This window comes from Nannobrachium achirus (assembly GCF_963921795.1).
Source record: "Nannobrachium achirus genome assembly, chromosome: 8".
NCBI classification, from domain to species: Eukaryota; Metazoa; Chordata; class Actinopteri; order Myctophiformes; family Myctophidae; genus Nannobrachium; species Nannobrachium achirus.
Window position 1 is genome coordinate 16,227,942 of NC_137817.1, and position 25,617 is coordinate 16,253,558.

Consider the following 25,617-nt stretch of genomic DNA (forward strand, 5'->3'; position numbering starts at 1 on the left):
TATATGGGCATAAAAGGGATGCTGTTAGGGATCTCCATATATGGGCATAAAAGGGATTCTGTTAGGGATCTCCATATATGGGCATGAAAGGGATTATGTTAGGGATCTCCATATATGGGCATAAAAGGGATTGTATCCCAGATGATGCCCTGTTAGGAGATCCACACTAACAGAATCCATATATGGTCCTACCGACAGCTGCTATAAGCCAACCCTGGCGATAAGGTCTGAGTCGAAGAAATGCTTCTTTCCTGGCAAGAATTGCCCCTTTATACTGTAGGGCTCGTTTGTGTATTGTATGACATCACGCCACATCATCGGCTGAGGACTGTGTGATGTCATCATATCTCCATATATGGAGACATAAGTTGCTCATGCCCAAATATGGGCTGGTGAGGTCAGACTTAGTGTGATGCGTAGGTTATCTCCATATATGGAGATTCAACTTCAATGAGTAACCATGGCAAACTGTCAACTGCCCGTATGTCTTGATAATTGGTAAAACAAACTTTTGGCCTATTTGTGGAGATAAGCGACCAACGGTCGCTTATCTCCCGATTAGGGAGTCTTACTGGTGTTACAGCTATACATACAGTACTGTATGTATGTTCTCAGATGCTACTGTACTTACATTAGATTAAATAGTCTTTTCAACAAAAGTCTGGATATTCCCCATTTGTTTTCTGTCAACGGTTTTAATCTACGGTAATCTCTTTCGACATCTCATTTTCTTTTAATGAATATTTGATTATAGTATAATGGACCACAAAATTTTTAGCACAACACAGACATACTGCACACTATTCTTTCTTAAGTAGGCTACAACAAAAACGGATCCTCTTGAAGAAGCCTATTTGTTCCCCAAATGGTGAATCCATAGTTCCATTCCATACATATCTTTACTTGCACCAGCAGAGTGCGCAAGTACTGCATTCGGTGTTCCTGTCGCATCGTGTCCTCTGTTTGTGTTTACGGTCACAGGGTAGGCCACCACGGGTCACTGTGGGCTGCTTGACTCTGGCCCAGGCAATGCCAGGCATAGAGTATATATAGAGAACGGATAGCCCTGCCCCCAGCTATCCATTTCAATGAAGTTGCTCAGTGGCGTTTTGAAGCATGCAGAAGTAGCAGAATCCAGGTGCATTGTTGGGGAAATTAGCAAACGAAAGTTTGCCAATTACGTCACGAACGTCACTCGACATCCGTGGAACCCTATTGTAGACCCGCACTCTTATGCTTGTGCATGTATGTTTCACCCCGGCTGCTGTTCCAGCTTTGGCCGGTAGGGTGGCTGCTTCAATATTTACAAGCCGTTCTGGGGGCACAATTTCTTTCCAATATGGCTGCTGTGCATAGATCCTACACACTGGGGTTGGCTACTCTAAATGTTTTAGGGAGGATAGGAAAAAGTGGAAGAAGCAGCAGCAACTTAGCCTAGCGGGCCATCCCTCATACTGCATTCACTCATTCCTCCTTCCCACAGTATAAGGTCTGGACTTCAGCAGATAGGCACCGAGTACATGAGAAGTTGGCCCCGATCATTTTCTGATCGAGGCCAATCAGTGACTGACTGCGTTTCAACTGCTGTCCGCACAACAAGTAAAACGCTTCCCCTGATTGGTCCATGTGTAGATGGTGACGGTAGATGCATGCTGCAGCATTTTCAAAACAATATGGCTGCCCTCAATGCAACAAGTGTAACAGTTAACGCTGAAATGATAAAAGAAGCAATAAGTGAAGTTATTTCAGAGTTGGAATCAATTACAATTACAACAATTAAAAATAAAAACTGCACTGTGATGACAGATGTTTTGCTACGCTGATTGGTTAGAGGAGTCTGTCTGTCAACGCAAGTACTCCCGCCCACTTTTGAAGCTGCCTATAGCCCAAAGTCCAGACTTATATTGTGGGAAGGAACGAGTGAGTGAATGCACAGTATGAGGCTGGCTGGCCAGGCTAGCAGCAGCTCAGTTGAGGTTTGGATCTTTAACAGCCATGACTTGTTCCAGCTGCCTGGTGAGCCCTGTCAGGGCCTCCTCGTTGTGGCTCTTGGTTTCCAGGAGCTCGTAGCGTAAACTTGATATGTCCTGCTTGATCTCCTTCAGCTCACCTGGGAAACATGGAAGTGGAACAGTAAATGAACATAGCGTTGCTGTTGGGCTGAAACCTTAACAACAGCATCTCCATATTTCAACTTTAATATGTTCATTATGAAGATAATGTTGAAAATGGGTGAAGTACTTAAATGTATAAAATCATGCATGTATTGTATCCTGTGACCCGTCACCCTATAATGCAGTGGATCTCAAAGATTTTCATGTCAAGGACCCACAAATTGATATGTACCAGGGATCCCCAAAAATAATTGTCAAGATCTGTGTAAAACAAAAATTCCCTCCAAAATAGCAAATCTAAAAGCATTGCAACGCGTGTGAGCTTTAGATCGTCTCTTTTCAAATAGCTGAAAAATGAAATGGGGCTTAACTGTTTTCTTAACTGGACCCCCTGAAGGACCAGACCCCACTTTGAGTACCAGGGCTATAATAGGAAAATACATTGTTCAGCCTACCTTCATTGACTTCAGCGTTGTCCTTATCAGTCTGTGCTTTTATGATGTATCTTTTTATGAGGCGACTCATGATCTTCTGTTAGGAGCAATAAAAGATCATTTGCAACGGTGAAATGATTCCATTCCTCTCCAAATACAAAATAAACTAATTTAATAGTGCATAACAGCCTACAGCTTGTAATTGAAAAGGGACCTCATTGAATTCACACACTGCTCTATCAATAGCACAAAGTAGAAATACTCTGTTACAAGTAAAAGTGTGGTATTCAACATAAGTAAGTAAAGAAGTATTGGCGTTAAAATATACTTAAAGTACCAAAAGTACTCATTATGCAGAATATTCCATTTCACAAGTTTTTATTTATAAATAACGTTTGAAAATAGAAGATCAAAAAGCTGACAATGTGACGTATCTATGGCGTCAGTCACATCCATATTTAAATGTTTCAGCCCATTCCAAGAAATTAAAGTTAACATGTAAACCAATGTGGGGAGGTACTTCCTTGGCAGCAGCCTATAGCTGCAAACTCCTACAACCACCGCAAATGTAATGTAACAGACCATAAGGTTTGGTTAAAATCTTTTTTTCTTTTTCTTTAACAAAAAAATAAATAAAAATAAAATGTATTTACTTGGTGATGAGATGAAGGACAAGCTCTGGTATCTTCCTGCTGACTCAACTAAGATGAGATAAGATTAGAATTAATAATATTAATAATACAGGTATAACATAGGTACAACAGGGTGACATAAGCATGGGGCTTATCGAGCCATGCAGTGGCTCAATGCTGCCATGCAGTGGCATGCAAGTGGATCTGCAATTAGCCATGCAGTGACTCTAAACACTGCTCCTGGGGACTGCAATTCACAATGTTGGCCTTTATCCAGAGAACTTACAAAGAGCAAAGATCGTAGTAAGCAGAATGGACTCCTACAGCAGAGCAGGGTAAGTGCTCATTAAGTAAGTGCCAAGAAACAACTGAGCTCTACAAACAACAGGGACCAATAAACAGAATTTGTCTGATGTTCCGGGAGTATAATTAACCACCTGGTAAAATAAACGCAGCAGACTAGAGTTCTCAACGGGCATGAAAATTAAGGCCTGGCCCTAACTGGGTTCTAACTGGGCAGGCCTGAGGCTAATCAGCATACATTTTATGCTCTACCCGGCCCGAAAATGTCGGGTCGGGTCAGGTAGGGTCGGGTTCGGGAAGGATTTTAGAACTATAACAGAGTAAAAGTAATATAAATAATACAAAAAATATATTTTATTTTTTCATTGGGCCCGGCCAACATCAGGTAGAGTCGAGTCGGGTTCGGGCAGAATTTGAGAACTCTACGACAGACTGGCTGGTGCTTCTTATGGTGCTTCCCTGTCATCTATGCTTCCCTGACATCTATGGTGCTTCCTATGGTGCTATAGTCGGGGGCGGTGAAAAGTGATGACCCATCACTTTTCATCACTAAACCATCGTTTTCTGGGGCCAATTATAGCCCAAGGAATGTTTTTTGTGCAAAACAAATGCTTGCAAATGGATTCAGCATCATGACAAACCCCTAGTTAGACCCCTCACATCCTATTTAAATACCCAGAAAAAAAGATTTATATTTATTTTTTATTTTTGTATTTTCCTCCTGTCGCTGGGAGCCCAACTTGATTTGGCCGCTGTGGCGACCCCGAAGGTTTTGGCGCTTTTAGACTAATATAGCGCGAAATGGCCATGTTATCTCCCTAAGGCCCCCGACTACTACTTCTATGGTGCTTCTAATTGTCCTTCTGTGTCAACAGTGTCATCTATGGTGCATCCTGGTGTTTCCCTTGTCTAATATGGTGCATCCCTGTCTTCTATGGTGCATCCTATGGTGCTTCACCTCAAGTTTCCTGTCTTCTATGGTGCTTCCTGTGGTAGCCTACTTCCCTGTCATCTATGGCAGTGTGAGCTTGTAGATCTGTTATTTTTGGTACATTTTCTCCTCGGGATAGGCATGCTGAATGAGTAATTACAATTTAAATGTCACGTCATGGTAAAATACCCCTTTTTTAACTTTTGAATTAATGAAAAGCAATGGAAACATTTGCAAATGTTTCCATTTTGTAAGAGTGTGCAAATGCCACCAGTATGGGTCCATTTGGCTACATTTGTATGCTCTCAAGAGTTGAATTGACACATTCTGTAGAGTTGTACGGTGTGCGATGCTAATGATCTCACCTTATTAAGCTCTGTGTCATCGGGTGTTTCACTGCGGCTGCTCGGTGGCAGCTCACAGATAAGGCCCCTCGTCCTCAGCAGGAGGCCGATGAGAGCTCGGGGACTCGGTATGAGGTTGAACGGCACCGGCAACGTCCCGCCGCGCTCAAAGTACGAGAACCACAGTTTGGCTCTGGCAAACTTCCACTCCACGTCTGCATCGTCCTGTCACAGAGACCGTGGTGAAAGAAGCACTCGCATGTTATACTTAACATATCAATACTGCAATGTAGATGTAGTCCATATATGGCCATTCATTTATTTGTGAATTCATTTTATTCATTTTATTAGTGAATTCAAGTGGGACTCGCAACCACACTTGCACCTTTCAAGAATTATTGCGACCGAAGGTCGCATATACCCTGAAAAACCTCGTCGCTTGTCTGTCTGTACAGGAAGTGATGTCAGTGTGATGTCACATGTTTTTCAGTACAGGATATGATGTCACGTGACATCACTTTTATGCCCATATATGAGTCATTCTGTACCACATCACTGTGACTCACTGTCACTCTGTGCCACATCACTGCTCTGAAGTTTATTGCATGGCAAAGCGAAAGTTGATCACAGTGATGTGGTACAGAATGACTCATATATGGGCATAACAGGGATGTCACGTGACATTGTACAGAAAATGGAGGCCGAAAATGAGAATGTTAGGGTACCCCCTTATGCCCATATATGGAGATCCATAGGCATCAAACCAAGGCCCTACGTTTTATGCCCATATATGGAGATTCCTATATAGTCAATATTAAGGACATTATTAAGGATATTATGTTATCAATATTAAATACATATATTGGAATGCCCATATTTGGTAATGTCCATATATGGTCATGTTTTGACATAACATAACTATCATGAAGGGGTCTCCATATATGAGTAACTGGTCCCATAACCATCACTGGCCAGATGGCCAAGAATTGGCGCGAGCATGTCACCCTGAGGTCGCAAGTCACCCTGAGGTCACCTCAGGGTGACTTGCGACCTCAGGGTGACATGCGCGACCTCAGGTGTCTTACCAGTACATATATGGGCATAAAAGGGTCACAGACAGACAGATACAGAGATCTCCATATATGGGCATAAATGGACGCAGATGGACAGATATCTCCAAATATGGGCATATATGGGCATAAAATGGACGCAGAATCACAAAGATCTCCATATATGGGCATAAAAAGGACACAGACAGACAGATACAGAGATCTCCATATATGGCCATTTTAATTATCTCACATTGCATGCAATTTTGCTGGTCGCTGGAGACAATGAAACCCAGTTCAACAAGTCACTATTTTAGTAAAATGATCATCAGTCATGTGACAATAAATATGACAATATCTTAAATGGAGAGGACAAAAGCCAAAAGCAAGAATGTTTGCGCAAGATTCTATAAAACATACAAAAAGGAGGAAGGGCCTTATAGTGCGACGATTCGTAAGGATCAAAGCGAGTTCAGGGGGCGGTCCCCAAGGGAGCGCGCGCGCGGAGGGGGGTGGGTCACTAGGTCCTGCCCCCCCCCTTACCCATAGTTCTTAAGGAAGTCAGATGGTGGGACTCAGTCTTGTTGCATAGCACTGCTGCTACGCATGGCTGTCTCGAAGGGGTTACTGGTTGTTGTGCTGCTGACTTCTGCTTGGATCGTGTTTTTCGCTGCTGTCTATGCTGGGATCAAGGCAAGGTTGTATGGAAAAACACTGGGATTGTAGATTCGGGTGGACACTGCTGTGTTCTAGTCATAGACTGTAGAAGGGTTCTAGTACTGTTTCAACAAGTTTGTGGTCTCAGCGGATGTTGCTGATTCCCAGCTGATTTCTGCAGTGCAGTGCTGCTGATCCAATGCGGCAGTTGTTGTTGCTAAGCTAATTTTATGGTGCCTGTGTGGGCCATTGCTCTGCTACCGTTCGCTAAGGTAAACTCAGGTACTGTGCTGGTATCAGTGGCCGTGTGGCCTTATCTGCTAGTTGTTGAGTAAGCGTTTTCTCCATTCAGACAGTCAGCCAGGGGATGGCTTTTGCTGTTGGTGGCCGGCTAGCTATAACTTCTTTACTAGTAGTTATTAGCTGGTAAAACGGCGTGCTATTCACATCCAAAGTACAAGTAATGGCCCGTGTGAAATCGTTGCCCCTATGAACAGTAAATGACCTAATTCAGGAGGATTATTTTATGTAGGTTGCGTGTGTCCGTAAACAGCATCTACCTAACGTCTAGCTGCCCTCATTTGTTCCACATATTTTGTTATCGATGATGCTGTCCGTTCTGCTACTGTATGAGCTAGGGTTCATTCCAGCCATGAGCTGTTTGTTGATAGTCGGCTAGCTTACAACGCAGGACGCATGTAGCTAAAGACGTTGGCTATCGAACTGTAATGACTCTCAATCTGTCTACTCCATGGGAGTTGCGTGTGTCCGTAGTCAGCATCTACCTAGCATACAGGCTAGCAGAGGGTAACGTCACAAAGCGAAGGGTTGCGCATGTTCTGCGCATACTGAGCACAACGGCTCCTCGGGTTGTGTGGGGTGTGTGCGTGTGGTTTTATGTAGCCCATTCAGTCACGCATTGTAGTCTGGCCGTCATAGCATCCGCTTATGAGTGGCAGTTGTTTCAAGGGAGTTGCGGGTAGCTACAGCTAAAAGCATCCCCGTTGTCCCCGTTGCGTCATAGATCCTCTACTCTAAAGGCTTCTTGTAGCCCACCCCCACCTCCCATCCTGCTAATCATTCGCTAAGCAGCATGTAACAAGCTGCAGCGCGTCAGGCTTTCCTCTCAGTTTTAGGGTTTGACAGGCTCTATAACCAATGTTTTGTTCATGAGGATTTTGCCCGGTTTCAGTTAATGCTAGCTTTACCCAAGCTGCGGCTGCCTGCGGGCATAGCAGCCGATAATTACTGCCGATGCTACTCTTGGTAAAACGCTAACATCTGTTTATGTTTGCAGCTCAGGTCGGAACTGCCACGCGTCTGTTGCTAACATCAGGGCGGCTTCAAGTGTAACAGTGTTAAAGGTGAAGTCATTGGATTTTGTCCACTATCGAGCTGCCGTATTTGTTTCAATCTATGGTTATAGTTTGGGATCACCGCGTATCGCACTGCATGTTCTTGTGGTGTTTCCGTAGCTGCGGCACTCAAGCTAATAATTACAGCTAAGGCTACTGCTAGTGAAAATGACGAGTGTTTATCTTTACCATCACGCTATCATGTTCACCATTGCAGCTCCAGGATAAAGGCTGCTAACGCCATGCTTTCTTTTCAGCTTCAGGCTAAAGTGCTACATGTCTGTTGCTAACATTACTTTATCACTACAGATCCATGCCGGAGCTGTGGCAGGCCCGCTACTACAGCATCATGTTATCATGGCAGCTTCAGGCTAAAGTGCTACAGGTCTGTTGCTAACATTATTATGTCACTACAGATCCATGCCGGAGCTGTGGCAGGCCCACTACTACAGCATCATGTTATCATGGCAGCTTCAGGCTAAAGTGCTACAGGTCTGTTGCTAACATTATTATGTCACTACAGATCCATGCCGGAGCTGCGGCAGGCCCGCTACTACAGCATCATGTTATCATGGCAGCTGCAGGCTAAGCTGCAACATGTTCCGCTAACAGTGTGTTTTATTCATAGCTTCGTGCTGCGGCTGCTACATGCCTGCTAACATCATGTTTTTCAGATTCAGGCTGGAGCGGCTGCATGTATGTCTTTGCAGCGTCATGCCGCAGCCGCTGCGTTTTTTCTATTAACATGTCATCTCTATAGCTTCGTCCACGGCTGTATAATACCATGAAGCCAGTCAGGAGTCGATTGGCACTGCAGAGGGCTCTGCTGCTACAGCATCAGCTAACGCAAGCAAGGCGGTCGGCACGCCCGCCAACCCACCGCCCACCCGCCTGCCGGCATGCCCGCCAGCCCGCCGCATAGTGCTGGAAGCTGGCGGGGCGCAGGCCCGTTTTCCGGGGGCGTTGTCATGCTGCAACATGCCGACGCCGGTCACGCCGCCATCATGCCGCGAAGGAACCCGGGAACAGCAGTTCCAGCACCAGCGGCGGGAACTCCATTCCTCTCACCAGCGACGGCTATCCCGGAAGCATTGTGGAGCCAGACTCTAGAAGGTAAATAGCGGCGCATTTGCTTGTTCGGTTCTGTTGGGGTGTCAGTCGCTCTCCAAGCTGGGAAATAATGGGTAGCCATAGTTAGATAGCAGTACATTCGCTCGTTCTGTTTGTTGGGTTTTAGCCGCTCTCTTGCATTGCTTGACTTAAAAGTCAAGATGTGGTTTGGGTTGAGTTCTTATATGTGCTTCAGCGGACTCTACAGCAGAACTAACCCATTTTTCCGTCCTTTATTTCCATGCCGAAACACCTGGTCATCCGCCTGATGTCTGCTCCCGACGCCGGGCACCCATGACACGCACCTGGTTCGGCATAAAACCGAGAGCTGCGGCCTGCCCACCCAGCTGGCTGCCTGCACGCCGGCCCCCCCGCCCGACAGCCTGTCTCCAAACCTTTGCACAGCTCTCTCTCTGGACCGGTGCAGCGACAACAGCAGTGCTCCGAGTGCCGTCATCAACCATGGAATCCTTTAGCCATCGGCAGCTATGTCCGTTCATCACACTCTGCATATGAAGTCCGACACGCCCAGCTGTCAATGAGCATCAAGCCCACGCAACTCAGGACTGAAGCGGCCGCACCATTAGCACAGGTTTAGAAGGTTACATTATGCGGTTCTGCTTCAGCGTATACCTGTTAAGGTTGTGTGTTTTATTGCTGCCTCTCACATGTATGGGTTTATTGCTGTGTTGCACATGTATGTAAAATGCAAGGCAAGGTGTCCTTTAAGGTTACACCAGTACAGTTGCTGCTCTGCTTCGGCGTATACCTGATATTTGTGTGTTTTTCGTGCTGCCTATCTGCTGCGCTTCACAGGTCTTAAATTAGTGTTATACTTAGTGGCTCCTGCCCACTATAGCATCGCTAAAAGTAGAGCTACCTTCTTATCACTGGTTGGCTTTAGGGAAGCTGCTAGTATTAATACATTCGGTACTACTGTGCTTTTTCTTTACTGGCTCATTCTAGTATACAATAGCGCTCTAGAGTCGGTCAGTAGGTATAGTGTAATTGCCTCCGGCTCAGCAGTAATCGCGCATTCATTCGCTGTTGCCTTTAGTATTCCATAGCGCTCTAAAGCATTAGGTTAGGCGGTACATAGTTTAGTTGCCCCCGCTCCGCAGTAAGGTTAAAAGGTATTTGCTTAGATTACAGCCAAGCTGCCTCCTTCGCCGTTGGCTAGCACTGGCATAAGATTATTATTCTGAATAAACGGTGCTCACCACTGCTTCTGGTTCTGCTGTCAGTTATATAGTTTTCAGTGATGCTGCTCCCGTTATTCACTTGGGCCGTTTAGCAGTACTGCAAGTTAGATAGTTTCAGTATTGCTGCAAGTTAGATATGTCAGTGCTGCCGCACTATAGTAGGCCACTGTGTTGCTGATAGGTTGCTCGTTCTAGGTTAATTGCATCGCTGCACGCTCCAATATTCTATCATGCAAAAGCTAGGTGGTTGCTGGGGTGTTAGTTAGGTAGGATGTGAAGCTGTATGGCGCTGTAGTTATATGAATTAAAGGTTCATCGCTGCTTCTGGTTCTGCTGTCTATATATATATACGTCCATGTTGCTGCTCCCGCTTTTCTCTAGGGTGTTTTAGTATGGCTTCAGTCAGATTGCAGTATATCGTTATAGTCAGCAGTACCACCTTCCTCACCGTTGGTTCGGTCTGCCAGCTGCTAACATTCTTAATTATTAAATTGCTTTAGCAGTACTTATAGCGTTTTGGCAAGCTGCCAATATCATTGCTTAGTATTTTGCCTTAGTAATATTCGCTCTGCCAGATGCTAATATGCTTAATTATTATTTTTGCGTTAGCAGGAAGGCAGTTCATAGTTTGCCCCGCAGTAATGATAACTTAATCGCTAGAGTCACAGCAGAGCTGCCTTCCTCGCAGTTGGCTAGCACTGGCATGGGATTCTGAGATTTTGGCGTGCTTTGGGGGTTTGTAGTTTTGGGGGGTATCGGGCCAGGGCTCGCTGTAATAAGATTATGCCCTCGATGCTCATGGTAACATGAGGATCGTGGGTTCAGCGAGCCATGGCCCGAGGCAGAACCCCATGCCAAACCATGCTAACTTAGGCTATAGATTCTATGCTGTCTTATAGTAGAGCTAAGGTAGGCTGCCAATACTATGCGCTTAGATATAGGCTTAGATTCTATGCTGTCTCTATAGTAGGGTGCTCAATATGCCATGCTGTGTGATGCTTGCTTTCTGCTTCATTCTGGTCAATAAAGTATATCTTAACCCAAGTGATCGTCTCCTGAAATAGTGCGACGATTCGTAAGGATCAAAGCGAGTTCAGGGGGCGGTCCCCAAGGGAGCGCGCGCGCGGAGGGGGGTGGGTCACTAGGTCCTGCCCCCCCCCTTACCCATAGTTCTTAAGGAAGTCAGATGGTGGGACTCAGTCTTGTTGCATAGCACTGCCCCGCCACCACCCCAGCGCCACCTTCAGGTTCTGCCTTAGATCCCCCTCGGGGGGTATCGGGCCAGGGCTCGCTGTAATAAGATTATGCCCTCGATGCTCATGGTAACATGAGGATCGTGGGTTCAGCGAGCCATGGCCCGAGGCAGAACCCCATGCCAAACCATGCTAACTTAGGCTATAGATTCTATGCTGTCTTATAGTAGAGCTAAGGTAGGCTGCCAATACTATGCGCTTAGATATAGGCTTAGATTCTATGCTGTCTCTATAGTAGGGTGCTCAATATGCCATGCTGTGTGATGCTTGCTTTCTGCTTCATTCTGGTCAATAAAGTATATCTTAACCCAAGTGATCGTCTCCTGAATTCTGTTTAGCATTTTATTCGTTTTTAATTCGTGTTAAAAATAAACTCATTCATTCATTCATTATAAATCCACACATCGATAACGTCACCATCCTCCATGTCGAGCTCAGATGGGGTCTGGCTGCTATGTGTAATCTTGTTGCTATCGAACAAGAAGGCCATCTTGGGGCATTGCTTGCCATAAGCGATGGCCAAGTACTGGCGAAGCACGGGGCCCAGGGCTGCGTCTCTGTGTAGTGAATAGGTCTGCGCCACACGTTCCTTGTTCTGGATTCTGATGCTGATGATGCCCTCGTCGCTCTCGGCAATGTCACAGTCTATGATGTCAGTGATACCGAGGCCCAGCTCTTTGACCGTGGCATCAGTGGGAAGTTCTCTCTCCTTCCTCAGCAACAGGACGCGTGAAGGCGGAACTTTGAGCTTGACGGACAGCTCTTCCACCGCCCTACTTAACGGTGCCGAAGATGGCACTGTGACCCTGTGCAGGACGGAACGGCAGAGGAACTTCAGGGTGATCTCCCTGTCTTCATCATCATCATCATCATCTTCATCATGGTTGTTGCGGGCGCATCCTTCCATCGGTGTGGAGGGGACACTGTCACGTTGCCTGGCTCTTTGGAGGAGGACGCCCAGTGCGTTTAGTTTGCGGTTAGTCTCATCAAAAATCTTCTGGTGGTTAGCCCACTTGGATGCTGTGGTGGGAGTCACTGGTGGTGGAGGAGAGGGGGAGCGGCTTCTTAATGATTGGTCGCTCTTCTGCAGCTCCTCATCGCCTCTTTGAGCAGAGCTCTTTGTCAGGGCTGTGGACTCGGGCAACAACACACCTCCTTCTGTACGCCGGTCACCTGTGGCCTCATACCTAGACAGCATAGCAGGCGTCACATTGAGATTTAAACTGCCGAACACCTTGTTTGAGTATATAGGCACCGGGGCAACGGCTGAAGGGTCGACAATGCGCTTGCGCTTGGGTGGGGCTGTACGCCGGTCACCTGTGGCCTCATACCTAGACAGCATAGCAGGCGTCACATTGAGATTTAAACTGCTGAACACCTTGTTTGAGTATATAGGCACGGGGGCAACGGCTGAAGGGTCGACAATGCGCTTGCGCTTGGGTGGGGGTATCACAGGGTAGATCTCCACATCGCTGTCACTGTTAGACATAGTGAGACAGATTGGTTGTGAACACAAAAAACAAAGGGTAAAAGCAGGGTGTCCGATTAGAACTGAACCAGCGATGTCTGCCTGTGTGTCAGTGTGTGATCCAAAAGAGTGGGAGCGACAGTTCAAGATTGAGTTATGAATACAACAGTTGGAGATTCTTCAGTGCCTTTTTATACTGTTCGGCTTTTTGTACTGGGTGAGGTCACAGTGAGTCATCCTTAAACTCCAAATATGGGCGTTTCAGGTCACGCAAACGTACGCAAACATGAAGTCTGTGATGTCAGACCAACAGCAGTGGTAACCATAACAACCTCAACGGACCACGTCGTCACGCTCATGTCATTATGACTCAGCCATAACCATATATGGAGTTCCCAGCTACGTCATGGACTGTGTTGTCTAACCTCAATGTGTCATCATGGCATCAGGGGCAAACAAATCTCTCAACTTCTTAGGCACAAAAGGGTGCATACCCATATATGGGCATATTACATCAGTGATCTCCATAAGTGCGCATAAAAGGCACAAGGACTGACAGATACAGAGATTTCCATATATGGGCATATGAAATGCCCCTATGGGCATATACTGATGACATCAGTGATCTCCATATATGGGCATAAAAGAACATGTACTGACAGATAATGAGATCTCCATATATGGGCATAAAAGGGACAGGGACTGATAGATACAGAGATCTCCATATATGGGCATATCAGCATGCCCATAAGGGCATACACTGATGACATCAGGGATCTCCATCTCCATATATGGGCATAAAAGGGACCTGGACTGATAGATACAGAGATCTCCATATATGGGCATATCAGCATATGGGCATATAATGATGACATCAGGGAACTCCATCTCCATATATGGGCATTTTAATTATCTCACATTGCATGCAATGTTGCTGGTCACTGGAGACAATGAAACCCAGTTCAACAAGTCACTATTTTAGTAAAATGATCAACAAGTCATGTGACAATAAATATGACAATATCTTAAATGGAGAGGACAAAAGCAAGAATGTTTGCGCAAGATTCTATAAAACATACAAAAAGGAGGAAGGGTCTTTTTCTGTTTTGCATTTTATTAGTTTTTAATTTGTGTTAAAAATAAACTCATTCATTCATTCATTATAAATCCACACATCGATAACGTCACCATCCTCCATGTCGAGCTCAGATGGGGTCTGGCTGCTATGTGTAATCTTGTTGCCATCGAACAAGAAGGCCATCTTGGGGCATTGCTTGCCATAAGCGATGGCCAAGTACTGGCGAAGCACGGGGCCCAGGGCTGCGTCTCTGTGTAGTGAGTAGGTCCGCGCCACACGTTCCTCGTTCTGGATTCTGATGCTGATGATGCCCTCGTTGCTCTCAGCAATCTCACAGTCTATGATGTCAGTGATACCGAGGCCCAGCTCTTTGACCGTGGCGTCAGTGGGAAGTTCTCTCTCCTTCCTCAGCAACAGGACGCGTGAAGGCGGGACTTTGAGCTTAACGGACAGCTCTTCCACCGCCCTACTTAACGGCGCCGAAGACGGCACTGTGACCCTGTGCAGGACGGAACGGCAGAGGAACTTCAGGGTGATCTCCCTGTCTTCATCATCATCATCATCATCATGGTCGTTGCGGGCGCATCCTTCTGTCGGTGTGGAGGGGACACTGTCACGTTGCCTGGCTCTTTGGAGGAGGACGCCCAGTGCGTTTAGTTTGCGGTTTGTCTCATCAAAACTCTTCTGGTGGTCAGCCCACTTGGAAGCTGTGGTGGGACTCACTGGTGGTGGAGGAGAGGGGGAGCGGCTTCTTAATGATCGGTCGCTCTTCTGCAGCTCCTCATCGCCTCTTTGAGCAGAGCTCTTTGTCAGGGCTGTGGACTCCGGCAACAACACACCACCACGGTCACCTGTGGTGTCATACCTAGACAGCATAGCAGGCGTCACATTGAGATTTAAACTGCGGAACACCTTGTTTGAGTATATAGGCACCGGGGCAACGGCTGAAGGGTCGACAATGCGCTTGTGCTTGGGTGGGGCTGTACGCCGGTCACCTGTGGCCTCATACCTAGACAGCATAGCAGGCGTCACATTGAGATTTAAACTGCTGAACACCTTGTTTGAGTATATAGGCACCGGGGCAACGGCTGAAGGGTCGACAATGCGCTTGCGCTTGGGTGGGGGTATCACAGGGTAGATCTCCACATCGCTGTCACTGTCAGACATAGTGAGACAGATTGGTTGTGAACACAAAAACAAAGGGTAAAAGCAGGGTGTCCGATTAGAACTGAACCAGCGATGTCTGCCTGTGTGTCAGTGTGTGATCCAAAAGAGTGGGAGCGACAGTTCAAGATTGAGTTATGAATACAACAGTTGGAGATTCTTCAGTGCCTTTTTATACTGTTCGGCTTTTTGTACTGGGTGAGGTCACAGTGAGTCATCCTTAAACTCCAAATATGGGCGTTTCAGGTCACGCAAACGTACGCAAACATGAAGTCTGTGATGTCAGACCAGCAGCAGTGGTAACCATAACAACCTCAACGGACCACGTCGTCACGCTCATGTCATTATGACTCAGCCATAACCATATATGGAGTTCCCAGCTACGTCATGGACTGTGTTGTCTAACCTCAATGTGTCATCATGGCATCAGGGGAAAACAAATCTCTCAACTTCTTAGGCACAAAAGGGTGCATACTGCATACCCATATATGGGCATATTACATCAGTGATCTCCATAAGTGCGCATAAAAGGCACAAGGACTGATAGATACAGAGATCTCCATATATGGGCATATGAACATGCCCCTATGGGCATATACTGATGACATCAGTGATCTCCATATATGGGCATAAAAGAACATGTACTGACAGATAATGAGATCTCCATATATGGGCATAAAAGGGACAGGGACTGATAGATACAGAGATCTCCATATATGGGCATATCAGCATGCCCATAAGGGCATATACTGATGACATCAGGGATCTCCATCTCCATATATGGGCATAAAAGGGACCTGGACTGATAGATACAGAGATCTCCATATATGGGCATATCAGCATATGGGCATATAATGATGACATCAGGGAACTCCATCTCCATGGAAACTGCTAATGTGCCTTTTATGCCCATTATGGAGATTCCTGATGTAATCAAGCTAACATACCTGTAGTACTGATAGCACACACACTGGCCTATATTATATACTGTATACAGGTATGTATATCTGTTTTAATGCACAGGTGTGTGTGTGTGTGTGTGTGTGTGTGTGTGTGTGCGTGCGTGTGTGTGTGTGTGTGTGTGTGTGTGTGTGTGTGTGTGTGTGTGTGCGCGCGCGTGCGTGCGTGTGTGTGTGTGTGTGTGTGTGTGTGTGTGTGTGTGTGTGTGTGTGTGTGTGTGTGTGTGTGTGTGTGTGTGTGTGTGTGTGTGTGTGTGTGTGTGTGTGTGTGTGTGTGTGTGTGTGTCTTGCATATGCCACAATTGAAGAAAGAAAAGACAATCATTGTGGGGCTGATGTGGTTCTTCATACATAGGTATTGCGTAGATCAAGATCCTACCTCAATCTCCTGGAAGGAGCTGTTGAACATGGCAATGAGCATGTTCAGTAGAACTATGACCATGATGATGTTGTACACTCCATACAGAACATAGCCGATATTCTCTATGAACTTATGGTCCGTGGTCAGGACCACTGACTTGACTTCGGACAAGCCAAATATGGCCCAAAACAACGTTTTGAAGCTCTCTTCAACTCTGTTGGGAAAAGATGACAAGAAATGACCCAATCAGATTAATACATACATACATTCGCTGTTTTGAGGTCATTATTGATGAAATGTCCCTCAAGGCATCAATGTGAAATAACATGAGCTTTTACCAACGTTCCAGCCATTGAACCTGCATCGCTGCACTGGGCACTGCATTGGCTGGTGTATGATCATTTTGGCATTACACAGTGCATGAATGTAGTTAGTAAGTAAGTAAATATCAAGTGTTAGTATTTGTATAGAGCCTCTCACAGAAATAACTCACAAAATGCTTTACATAACAGACACTGGTGGAAAAAGTAATAAATAAGTAAAAGTATCAATACTGCAATGTAGTAACACTTGTTACAAGTAAAAGTCAGGTAATCACAAATACAAAAGTCAAGGGTTGGATCCCTGCGATATACCATACTAGCGTCGATGTCCAGGGGGTGTAACCTACTTGTACATCAAGCTGCAGAACATCAGCTGCAAACAGGAGATAAGCTCCTGCCCCATCGGCCTCATGGCTCAGCAAGGCTTACTTACTTTCTTTAAAATGTGTACATTTTTTGTTCCATTTGCGCACTCTCAAGACAAGAGTTAAATTACCACTCGATTTAAAAGCGTATTCTTTGCATTCGAAAAGCACTTACGTTGTGAAGGCATCGTTGTACTTGGCTCCCAGATAGTAGGAGTACAGGTTGAACATGCCGATCATGAAGGCCACAAACACTGTGATGAAGATCACCATGAACTTGAAGATGTCCTTGACAGTCCTCCCCAGCGAGATCTGCAGAGGGCCGAAGCTCTCGTTGGCCGGCAAGATGTAGGCGATGCGCGAGAAGCTCAGCACGACGGCCACGGCGTAGAGGCCCTCCGAGATGAGCTGAGGGTCTGATGGCATCCAGTTGATGCGGGCTGAAACACATGGAATGAATCGATGAATTGATGAATCGATCGATCGATCGATCAATCAATCAATCAATCAATCACTTTACTTCTATGACTATGTACCAGTGGTGGAAGAAGTATTCACATTTTCTCTTTGAGTAAAATTATCAACACGATGTTGCCAAATGTATAAAAATAATTTGAAAATAGGAGATCTGCAACGCGTCGCTTTAATGTAAAAGTACAATATTTTCCTCTGCGATGCTGTGGAGTAAACATCTCAGAGAGTACATTGAAAATTGGAAATACTCCAGTAAAGTAAAAGAAAATACATCCAAATGGTACATTAGTACTTGAGTACTGTACCACAACTGCTAATAATTACCATGTTGTTTGTTGACTAGAGTTCATGCTTACTCCACTCACTCTGATGTTACACTTGTATGTCCCTCTGGATAAGAGCCTCTGCTAAATGCCTAGCGGTATATTGCAATTGAGATTAAATAATGAATAATGTTGCTGCCGGCAGAAACCATTTTTTTCTTTTTTATGTAATACAGTGAATCAGTGCTATTGAACACCCTTTACGTCTGTGTATTGAACTAATATTGGACCAATGAAAAATATTTAAAAAGCACTTCTGACTAAACCTCCCAACTCCATTGGATCCTCAAACTGTCTAACTAACTCCAACTTGTGGAGTTAGGTGATTTGTCCCCCATTGATTAGAAACTCCACCATTCATGGTCAAAACTCCACTTGAGCTGTATTTGGGTAAAGGGATGATAATATAACAACACATTGAAGTATCTGACAATATATAATGTCACCATTTCTACATTTTCAGAAATCTTGAAAGAGTTTGACATTTTTTGAAAATTTTGAATTACGAAAAGGTACAGATTTTTAGGGGATTTAAAGAATCGGCCTCTGGTCTTAATGGGTTAAACTGTATATGTTGTGAGCTTGTAGATTGATATATTTTTGAATAGGTTCTGTTATCTCCCCACCTTCAAATTGGCAGTTGTAGAATTATTAATCTAACCAAAAACAAACAAACATGGGAGCCTTGGCAACAAATCTTTTTAAACGGTGGGTATAATTATGTTCATTTGGGGGTCCTTGACGAGAACCACTGGTTTATTGAATATGATTTATTTAGGATTAAATTTGTTTCTATCACCTCAGTTGTTGAGATTGACTCACACAGCTTCAGGACTGGTTAATCAATCTTCAATCCAGCTGTACTGTAATGTATCACTGTCATACTGCAGTTTAGTTGTTAGAATGGAGCTCAAGACAAGAGATTCAAATATCCCCGTTTCCACTATTCAAGAAAATGTACACTTATATACTATAAAGAAAATATACTATAAGGTATTTCATTATTAGACTATTCATTTAAACCTGTGTTTACCCATTAAAACCTGGGAGCTGCCCGGCACAGCCACAGACTCTTATACTGTTGGCCACTGAAGCAGTTCCACTGGAGCAGTTTGGGGTTCATTGCCTTGCTCAAGGGAACTTAAGCGGTGTTGGGGGTGGGGCAGGTGGTGGCCATGACTTCCCGCACCCAGATCTTTTCTGCCGGTCCGTGGCGTGGGATATCGAACTGGGGACCTTTCGATTACAAATGTGCTCCTCTAACCTTTTTAGGCCACCGCTGCCCCAGGCAGAACTGGGCTGAACTCTGCACTCACCCAGCTGAAAGTATTGGATGCGCGATGGCAAGGTGACGTTGGATAGGTCAGTGTAGTACTGGTCAACATAACACTGGGCTGCGTATGCGTGCCAGAAGGCCATCAGTCTGGCCATGAAGGAAGTCACGAAAATAGCCTGGATGCCAAAATCGAGCAGGTTCCACGGTTCCGAGAGATACTCCCGGATATCCTGAGACCAGATGTTCTTGCAGCCTGCCCATACCTTCCCTGTAACAAGAACCAGAATCACATATGAGAATGGCGTCCACGCTTGTCTCTCTTTCCACATGTAATTTCAGTAGGATTTGGCCACCAATTTCCTATCATGTACTGAACTGGTTTTGCTGCTGATGCGTGACTGATTCAGTTGTGAATTCACACCTTCCGCAATGGGTGATTCTTGGCATCAACAATATTGCAGGGACTGCACAATTATTGCTCCACATTTGCAATGACATCGACCATGGATGCACAGATAGTAGAAGTCCTGTATTCAAAGTGTACTCATAATGTACTCATACTGCCCCCCTAATATGTGAGGGGGACATGTTTTTCATTAACCTTCTTCATTATTCATTTTATAATTTTTTGTCTCCGCCAGGCCAAAAGGCATGTGGAGACTATGTTTTGCACCCTTTCCGTCTGCGTGTGTGCATGTCCGTCCGTCCTTGCGTCTGTGAACAGCTAATCTCCGGCACTGTTGGCACGATCTTTTCTTTAAAACCTCAAAAAGTGAATTGTGATAGCAATAAAAACTAACTTAAAGTATACTATGTTAGTTCCAAGCCGGAACACAATCTATAGATTGACCACTATCATGAACTGAAAATGCACGCGGCCCACCCATCAGACCACTTAACACGCAACGGCTGCCATGTTGCGTGTTAAGTGGTCAGATGGGCGGGCAAAGTGGGCCCTGATCCACAAAAATGTTGGGGGGCCACTAGGTTTTACACATTATATGACCTATGACCCAGGATATGATGAGGATCTCGGTCCAGGTGAAGGCGGTGGTCTTCATACGGAACAGCTGCGCGGGGTAGTCGTGGCTGGTCATGTTGGGCAGCAGCGGCGTGCCTTCGAAGCGGTCAGCGGCGTTCAGGACCAGCAGGCACAGGAACATCATGAAGGACGCCGCGTGGACCACGAACTTCAGGAAGGGTCCTCGCATGACTTTACCTATCTGAGAGAGAGCAGAACTTCAAGAAGGGTCCTCGTATGACTTTACCTACTGTATCTGAGAGGGGGAGCGTGTCGCTGTTACTACATTCTTTCGACACCCGACTCTAACCCTAACCTTAACCTCCGTGGAGTGAGTCGCTAACCCTCCGGTCGAAATGATGGGCGTTCACAAAAGCGCGATTTCTCCTCTGAGAGGAGCGATGGGCCAAAGAGCAAAAAAAATAATATAGCGGTTTTGTCACGGCAAGACAAAACCGCGTTGAGCCTGATAACGTGTCACGAATTTGACACATACTGTAGGGCTCTATTTTGATTGCATTAAGTACCAGCTCGTATGCCATATCTTGAAGGCCTGTCCATACTGTCTCTGACCACCAAACTCTTTGTTGGAAAGGTCTGGTTCAACTACAACATTTATGTCACTCGCATCTTCTGAAAAGCATTACCCCGAATTAGAGTTCGGAAAGCTGCACGTCGGAGCTGCACTCTCCGGTGAAAGGTTTGGTGGTCGGAGACAATATGGATAGGCCTTTAAGTTAAGGCATAAGAACTGGTACTTAAGACAATCAAAATACAGCCCATATGAACTTGTAGGTCTGCTATCTTCAACATTCCACTAACCTTACTCTTGCGTGCTATGCGGTGCATGGGGGTCACCCTTATGGTCCCCGGGTTATGTGTTCCCTGCTTACCTTAAGGTATAGGTTTAAGATACGTTCCCCAGTTCCCCAGTTGGGTACTATGCGGTACGTTCCACTAATCGTACAGTTGGGTGCTATGCGGTACATGACACTAACCTTACAGTTGGGTGCAGTAAATTCAGTATAAACCATGCAAGGCACCAACATGTTCATCGGGAGCAATTAGGGGTTCAGTGTCTTGCTCAAGAACCTTTGGGTGCTATGCAGTATATTCCACTAACCTTACAGTTGGGTGCTATGCAGTATATTCCACTAACCTTATAGTTGGGTGCTATGCGGTACACTAACCTTTGGGTGCTATGCAGTATATTCCACTAACCTTACAGTTGGGTGCTATGCAGTATATTCCACTAACCTTATAGTTGGGTGCTATGCGGTACACTAACCTTTGGGTGCTATGCAGTATATTCCACTAACCTTATAGTTGGGTGCTATGCGGTACACTAAACTTTGGGTGCTATACAGTATATTCCACTAACCTTACAGTTGGGTGCTATGCAGTATATTCCACTAACCTTATAGTTGGGTGCTATGCGGTACACTAACCTTTGGGTGCGCAGTATATTCCACTAACCTTACAGTTGGGTGCTATGCGGTACAGTAGGGCCAGTATAGGCAGACCCACGGCCACACACAGAACCAGGAGGAGCTTGACGGCTGTGGTCTGCTGTCTCAGTCCAGACAGGTTCTCGTACCAGATGGACAGGAGCTGCTGCTGGCAGTTGGGGTGGGCGACAAACTAACAGTGTGCGTGCGTGCGTGCGTTCAAGTGTGTGTTCAAGGGGGGTAAACAGAATGATAAGGTTCAGTTTGCAAAACAGATGGTAGACCAAGAACCTATTGTCAATCTAACAGTAGAATAACCACAAAATGTAAACAATAATCTGTACATCGAAGCTACACACTATATGTACTAGTAATAGTATCCCTTTACCTTTTTCAGCTCGTATTTGATGGCCAGCTTCAGCCTGATGAGGCTCTGTCTGTCTGAGGGTGCACAGTCTTTGTCCCATGCTTCAGTGTCACCGTTCAGTATGGCCTCCACCTCCTCCGTGTTACGGCACAAGTCCAGCAGTCCCACCACAAAGTCTTTACACTGCATGGACAGCCTCTTGTAATCATTCTGTAAGGTGCAAAAAAAAAAAAAGAAAACAGAAAACGAAAACTTCCAGTTTTTGATTGATTGATTGATTGAAAATTGTGTTAGACAAAAACGGAGAACAGTACAAGTATAGTCAATACAATAGAAATGTAGTACAGTACAAGTACAGTTAAACACCCTGCCTAAAAGGAACATCCCAAATAAGTATTTTTTACGTTGGAAGTCCTAGGTATTCAATTCATGGACATAACAAATAGCAAGCAAAGAAAACATTCAATAACATCACAGTTATAAAAACAATATAATGTAGGATAGGGGAAACAAGGGGGTGCTAAGGTAAGGGGGTGTGCTCACTTCTCACCTGTCTATGGGAGAAGTGATAACTACCTCCGCCTCTGGCCTCCTGAAAGTTTTCAGGGCAGTTTTGAAGGATGCTAGCGAGCTACTTGTTTTAATGGAGGTAGTCAAGGAATTCCACACCTGGGTGGCAGTGTTGTAGAAGGACAGTTACCCATATTTATCTTATGGGTTTGTGTTATCAGATTGTTGTGTGCGCTCTCTCTGGTGTTGTGGCTGTGGGTGTCGCTAACTTTTTGGAGATGTTTGGTCAGATGCAGGTACTGAAGGGAAGGAGGGCAGATTTGCATTGACTATTTTGAATGTCAATCCCATTTTTAGTTGTTTAACCCTGTCTTCAACGCTGAGCCATCTTAGGCTAGCAAAATGTGTGGGAGAAACGTGGGTCACCCCCTTCATCCATACAAACAATGATATACTGTAATATGCTGTTGCCACAATATGACAAGGTACTAGCATGTGTGCCACCTGATCACAGTGGCTTGTGGATCACTCTGAATTGTTGCTAACCTGCTTTTAGCTAAAGAGGAGCTTTGCATGTGTGTTAGAACATTATCCAAAACTAGACAATCTACAAGCTCACAACAACAAAGAGCTTTACCATGTGCATTACATTCACCCATTCAAGCACCGGTGACAGAGGAAACCATGCAAGGCACCGGCCTGCTCATCAGTTCAGAGTCTTACTCAACACTCAGGGGTAGCAAGGGACCTTACGATTCCCAAGCAGCTGCTCTACCTCCTGAGACACTGCCGCCAAATGATGCTTTTCCCTCACACTCACACTGAATATTAATGACTAATAACAGCTACAATATCAAGTAAATATCAGTGTGTTTACAAGATACTCAGGAATAATCCGAACACAACTAAAAAGGATCAAATCTGGGACCTTTAATATGCCTACCTTGAACTCTTTCTCAATGTTGGCCAGCACTGCCAGCTCATTGCTCAGCTCCAAGGCTGCCATCACAGGGTCCCTGTGGGACAGTGACAGATACGCCGGGCTGGCCAAGCCTTTATAGGCGTTGATGCGAGACTGCGAATGGCTAAAAGAATCCTGCCTCTTCTGGTCGCTGCAGGTGCCGCACTGGCAGAAGTAGTCGTGGGGCCGCTGGATGCAGGCCCCCCTCAGCAGGAGGGTGTGAACGATCTCGTACTCGTGGCACTGAGAGGCCAGGATGATCGGCGTGATGTCCTGGGAGAAGCGTGTGCCGTCCTCGTCGTAGGCGAAGAAGTCATTGTGCGCTGCCCCTGCCTGGCCAGGGCCGGCGGTCAGCCTCTGGCCGTCCGCGAAGGCCTCGTGGCCCAACAGGGCCTCCACGATGCGGACGTAGCCTTTGCTGATGGACAAGAGCAAGGCGTCGCCTATCCTGGCGAGGTTGGGCGTCCTCAGCAGGAGCTTGGTCACCTCCAGGTGTTCGTTGGCCACCGTCAGCTGCAGAGCGTTCAGGCCCATGTAGTTCACGCAGTTGACGTCCAGGTCGGCCACGTCCTCCAGCATCCTCTTCACCTCGGGAGCGTTGCCGTACTCGGCGGCCTCCAGGAACAGTTCTTCTGTCACGGAGAGGCTGGAGGACTGTGCACAGAACATGGAGCCGGGTCCTCGTGCAGCCTGCCTTTGGGTTTTGGCCTTGGCGTGTCGATGCATCGTCGCGCATTTGTCGTCAACACTCGGTCTGCACACACAAGTAGACACAAGCCATTAAGACCTGAGCCTCGATTCTACGAATGCCTTCGAAATCAGTCGTTCTCACACTTTCAGAAATGTTCAAACACAAATAGCAGATGTACAAGCTCGCAGTGAGCTTGTATATGTGCTATTTGTCTATGATGAAGTGCAGATGACTGCAGATTATGGAAGTGTACTATGACTAAGCAAAGCAGAGACAGTTGTCCTCCTCACTGCCCTTCACAGGCATATTAAATTCTACCAGAGAGGCCAGCTGTCCCTTGATGTTTGACAGTGAAAAAGAAGTCCTGTGATTGAAGGCACTTTTGAAAATGTAGAAACTGTGCAGTCTCAGGTATTAGGAGGAGAGAGAGACTGACACAATGCCAAAACTAATAATAAAGTATATACATATACTGTATATTTGGCTATATGGTTTGCCAAAGATAGGCTCATGAATGAAAATGTCCCACTGTCTTTGTCTATGTACTGTACAGAGAGAGCAGATGATATGGCCCTGGCTTGTAAATAATTAATGTCTATTGCTTTGAATAAGAAGGCAAATTAGACAGCAGTGGCCTCTAAGCAGTAATTTTAAATTGACAGCTGGTCAGAGCTTGATAATAACACACACTGGGGGTTGTGACACCTCCCGCTGTCTTATCATCTGCTCTCTCTCATATCAGGACATGGCATTGTTTTCATTGGCATTTTTTACCCTTTCTTCTCTTCTTTATGCTTGACAATTTTGGCAACTTTGGGTTGGCTACACAATGCAGACCAATGTTGTACAGCAGTTAGATCTTTCAGCACTAACACATTGACGGCAAGATGGCCAAGATTCTTTACTATAGCTATAGAACATGTTGCTGCTGTGTAAACCTTATATGTCCAAAACGGTTCCTTTTTCATTATTATTTGAGAAACATTTTAAAATAGTGAAAAAAGCTGATCTACAAGCCCACAACGTGTATGCACTGCGTTGTGAGCTTGTAGATATGCTATTTTCACTATTTTGTGTGACATACTAGTATAGCAGGGCATTAATTTACGTGAAAACATAACAAATATGAAATGTGGAGATGTTTCTGCCTGACAGCAACAATATCAAGTTTACAGCCAGGGTCATTACAGTCTTATGTTATGCTACGTTACGTTACAGTGTGTTATGTCATGTGATCTTATCTTATCTCTATGTGTTGGACCGGATACCCCCATAACCTATGATGGAACCACTTGTGTGCTTCATCACTAATGTCAAAATAATAAATAGTGCTTCCGGCACAGTAATTGTGTTTGAATAACATGGTTAAACCATGGGGGATGGAAACAGGGTAAAAGCTATTGCTTCCGGATAAGCAGCTGATGGATGATGACAGGCGATGGAC

The 25,617-nt window shown here is 45.5% G+C and overlaps 3 protein-coding genes across 3 annotated transcripts; all 3 read right to left on the reverse strand.

The window, feature by feature from the left end:
* Positions 1-1,967: 1,967 nt before the first annotated feature.
* Positions 1,968-24,151, reverse strand: trpc6b (transient receptor potential cation channel, subfamily C, member 6b; the record flags this gene model as incomplete). Its single annotated transcript, XM_080731736.1, has 10 exons — positions 1,968-2,110; positions 2,570-2,645; positions 4,780-4,983; positions 16,433-16,628; positions 17,278-17,542; positions 19,216-19,443; positions 20,182-20,394; positions 21,669-21,837; positions 22,033-22,221; positions 23,465-24,151. 10 exons carry the CDS (start codon positions 24,149-24,151, stop codon positions 1,968-1,970), a joined length of 2,370 nt encoding a protein of 789 aa, XP_080587862.1.
* LOC308289389 (NFATC2-interacting protein-like) lies at positions 11,767-12,873 on the reverse strand (the record flags this gene model as incomplete). The annotated part of the gene is made up of 1 exon (XM_080731082.1): positions 11,767-12,873. The coding sequence occupies one exon, from the start codon at positions 12,871-12,873 to the stop codon at positions 11,767-11,769; it is 1,107 nt and encodes a 368-aa protein (XP_080587208.1).
* Positions 14,006-15,097, reverse strand: LOC308289390 (NFATC2-interacting protein-like; the record flags this gene model as incomplete). The annotated part of the gene is made up of 1 exon (XM_080731083.1): positions 14,006-15,097. The coding sequence occupies one exon, from the start codon at positions 15,095-15,097 to the stop codon at positions 14,006-14,008; it is 1,092 nt and encodes a 363-aa protein (XP_080587209.1).
* Positions 24,152-25,617: the final 1,466 nt, after the last annotated feature.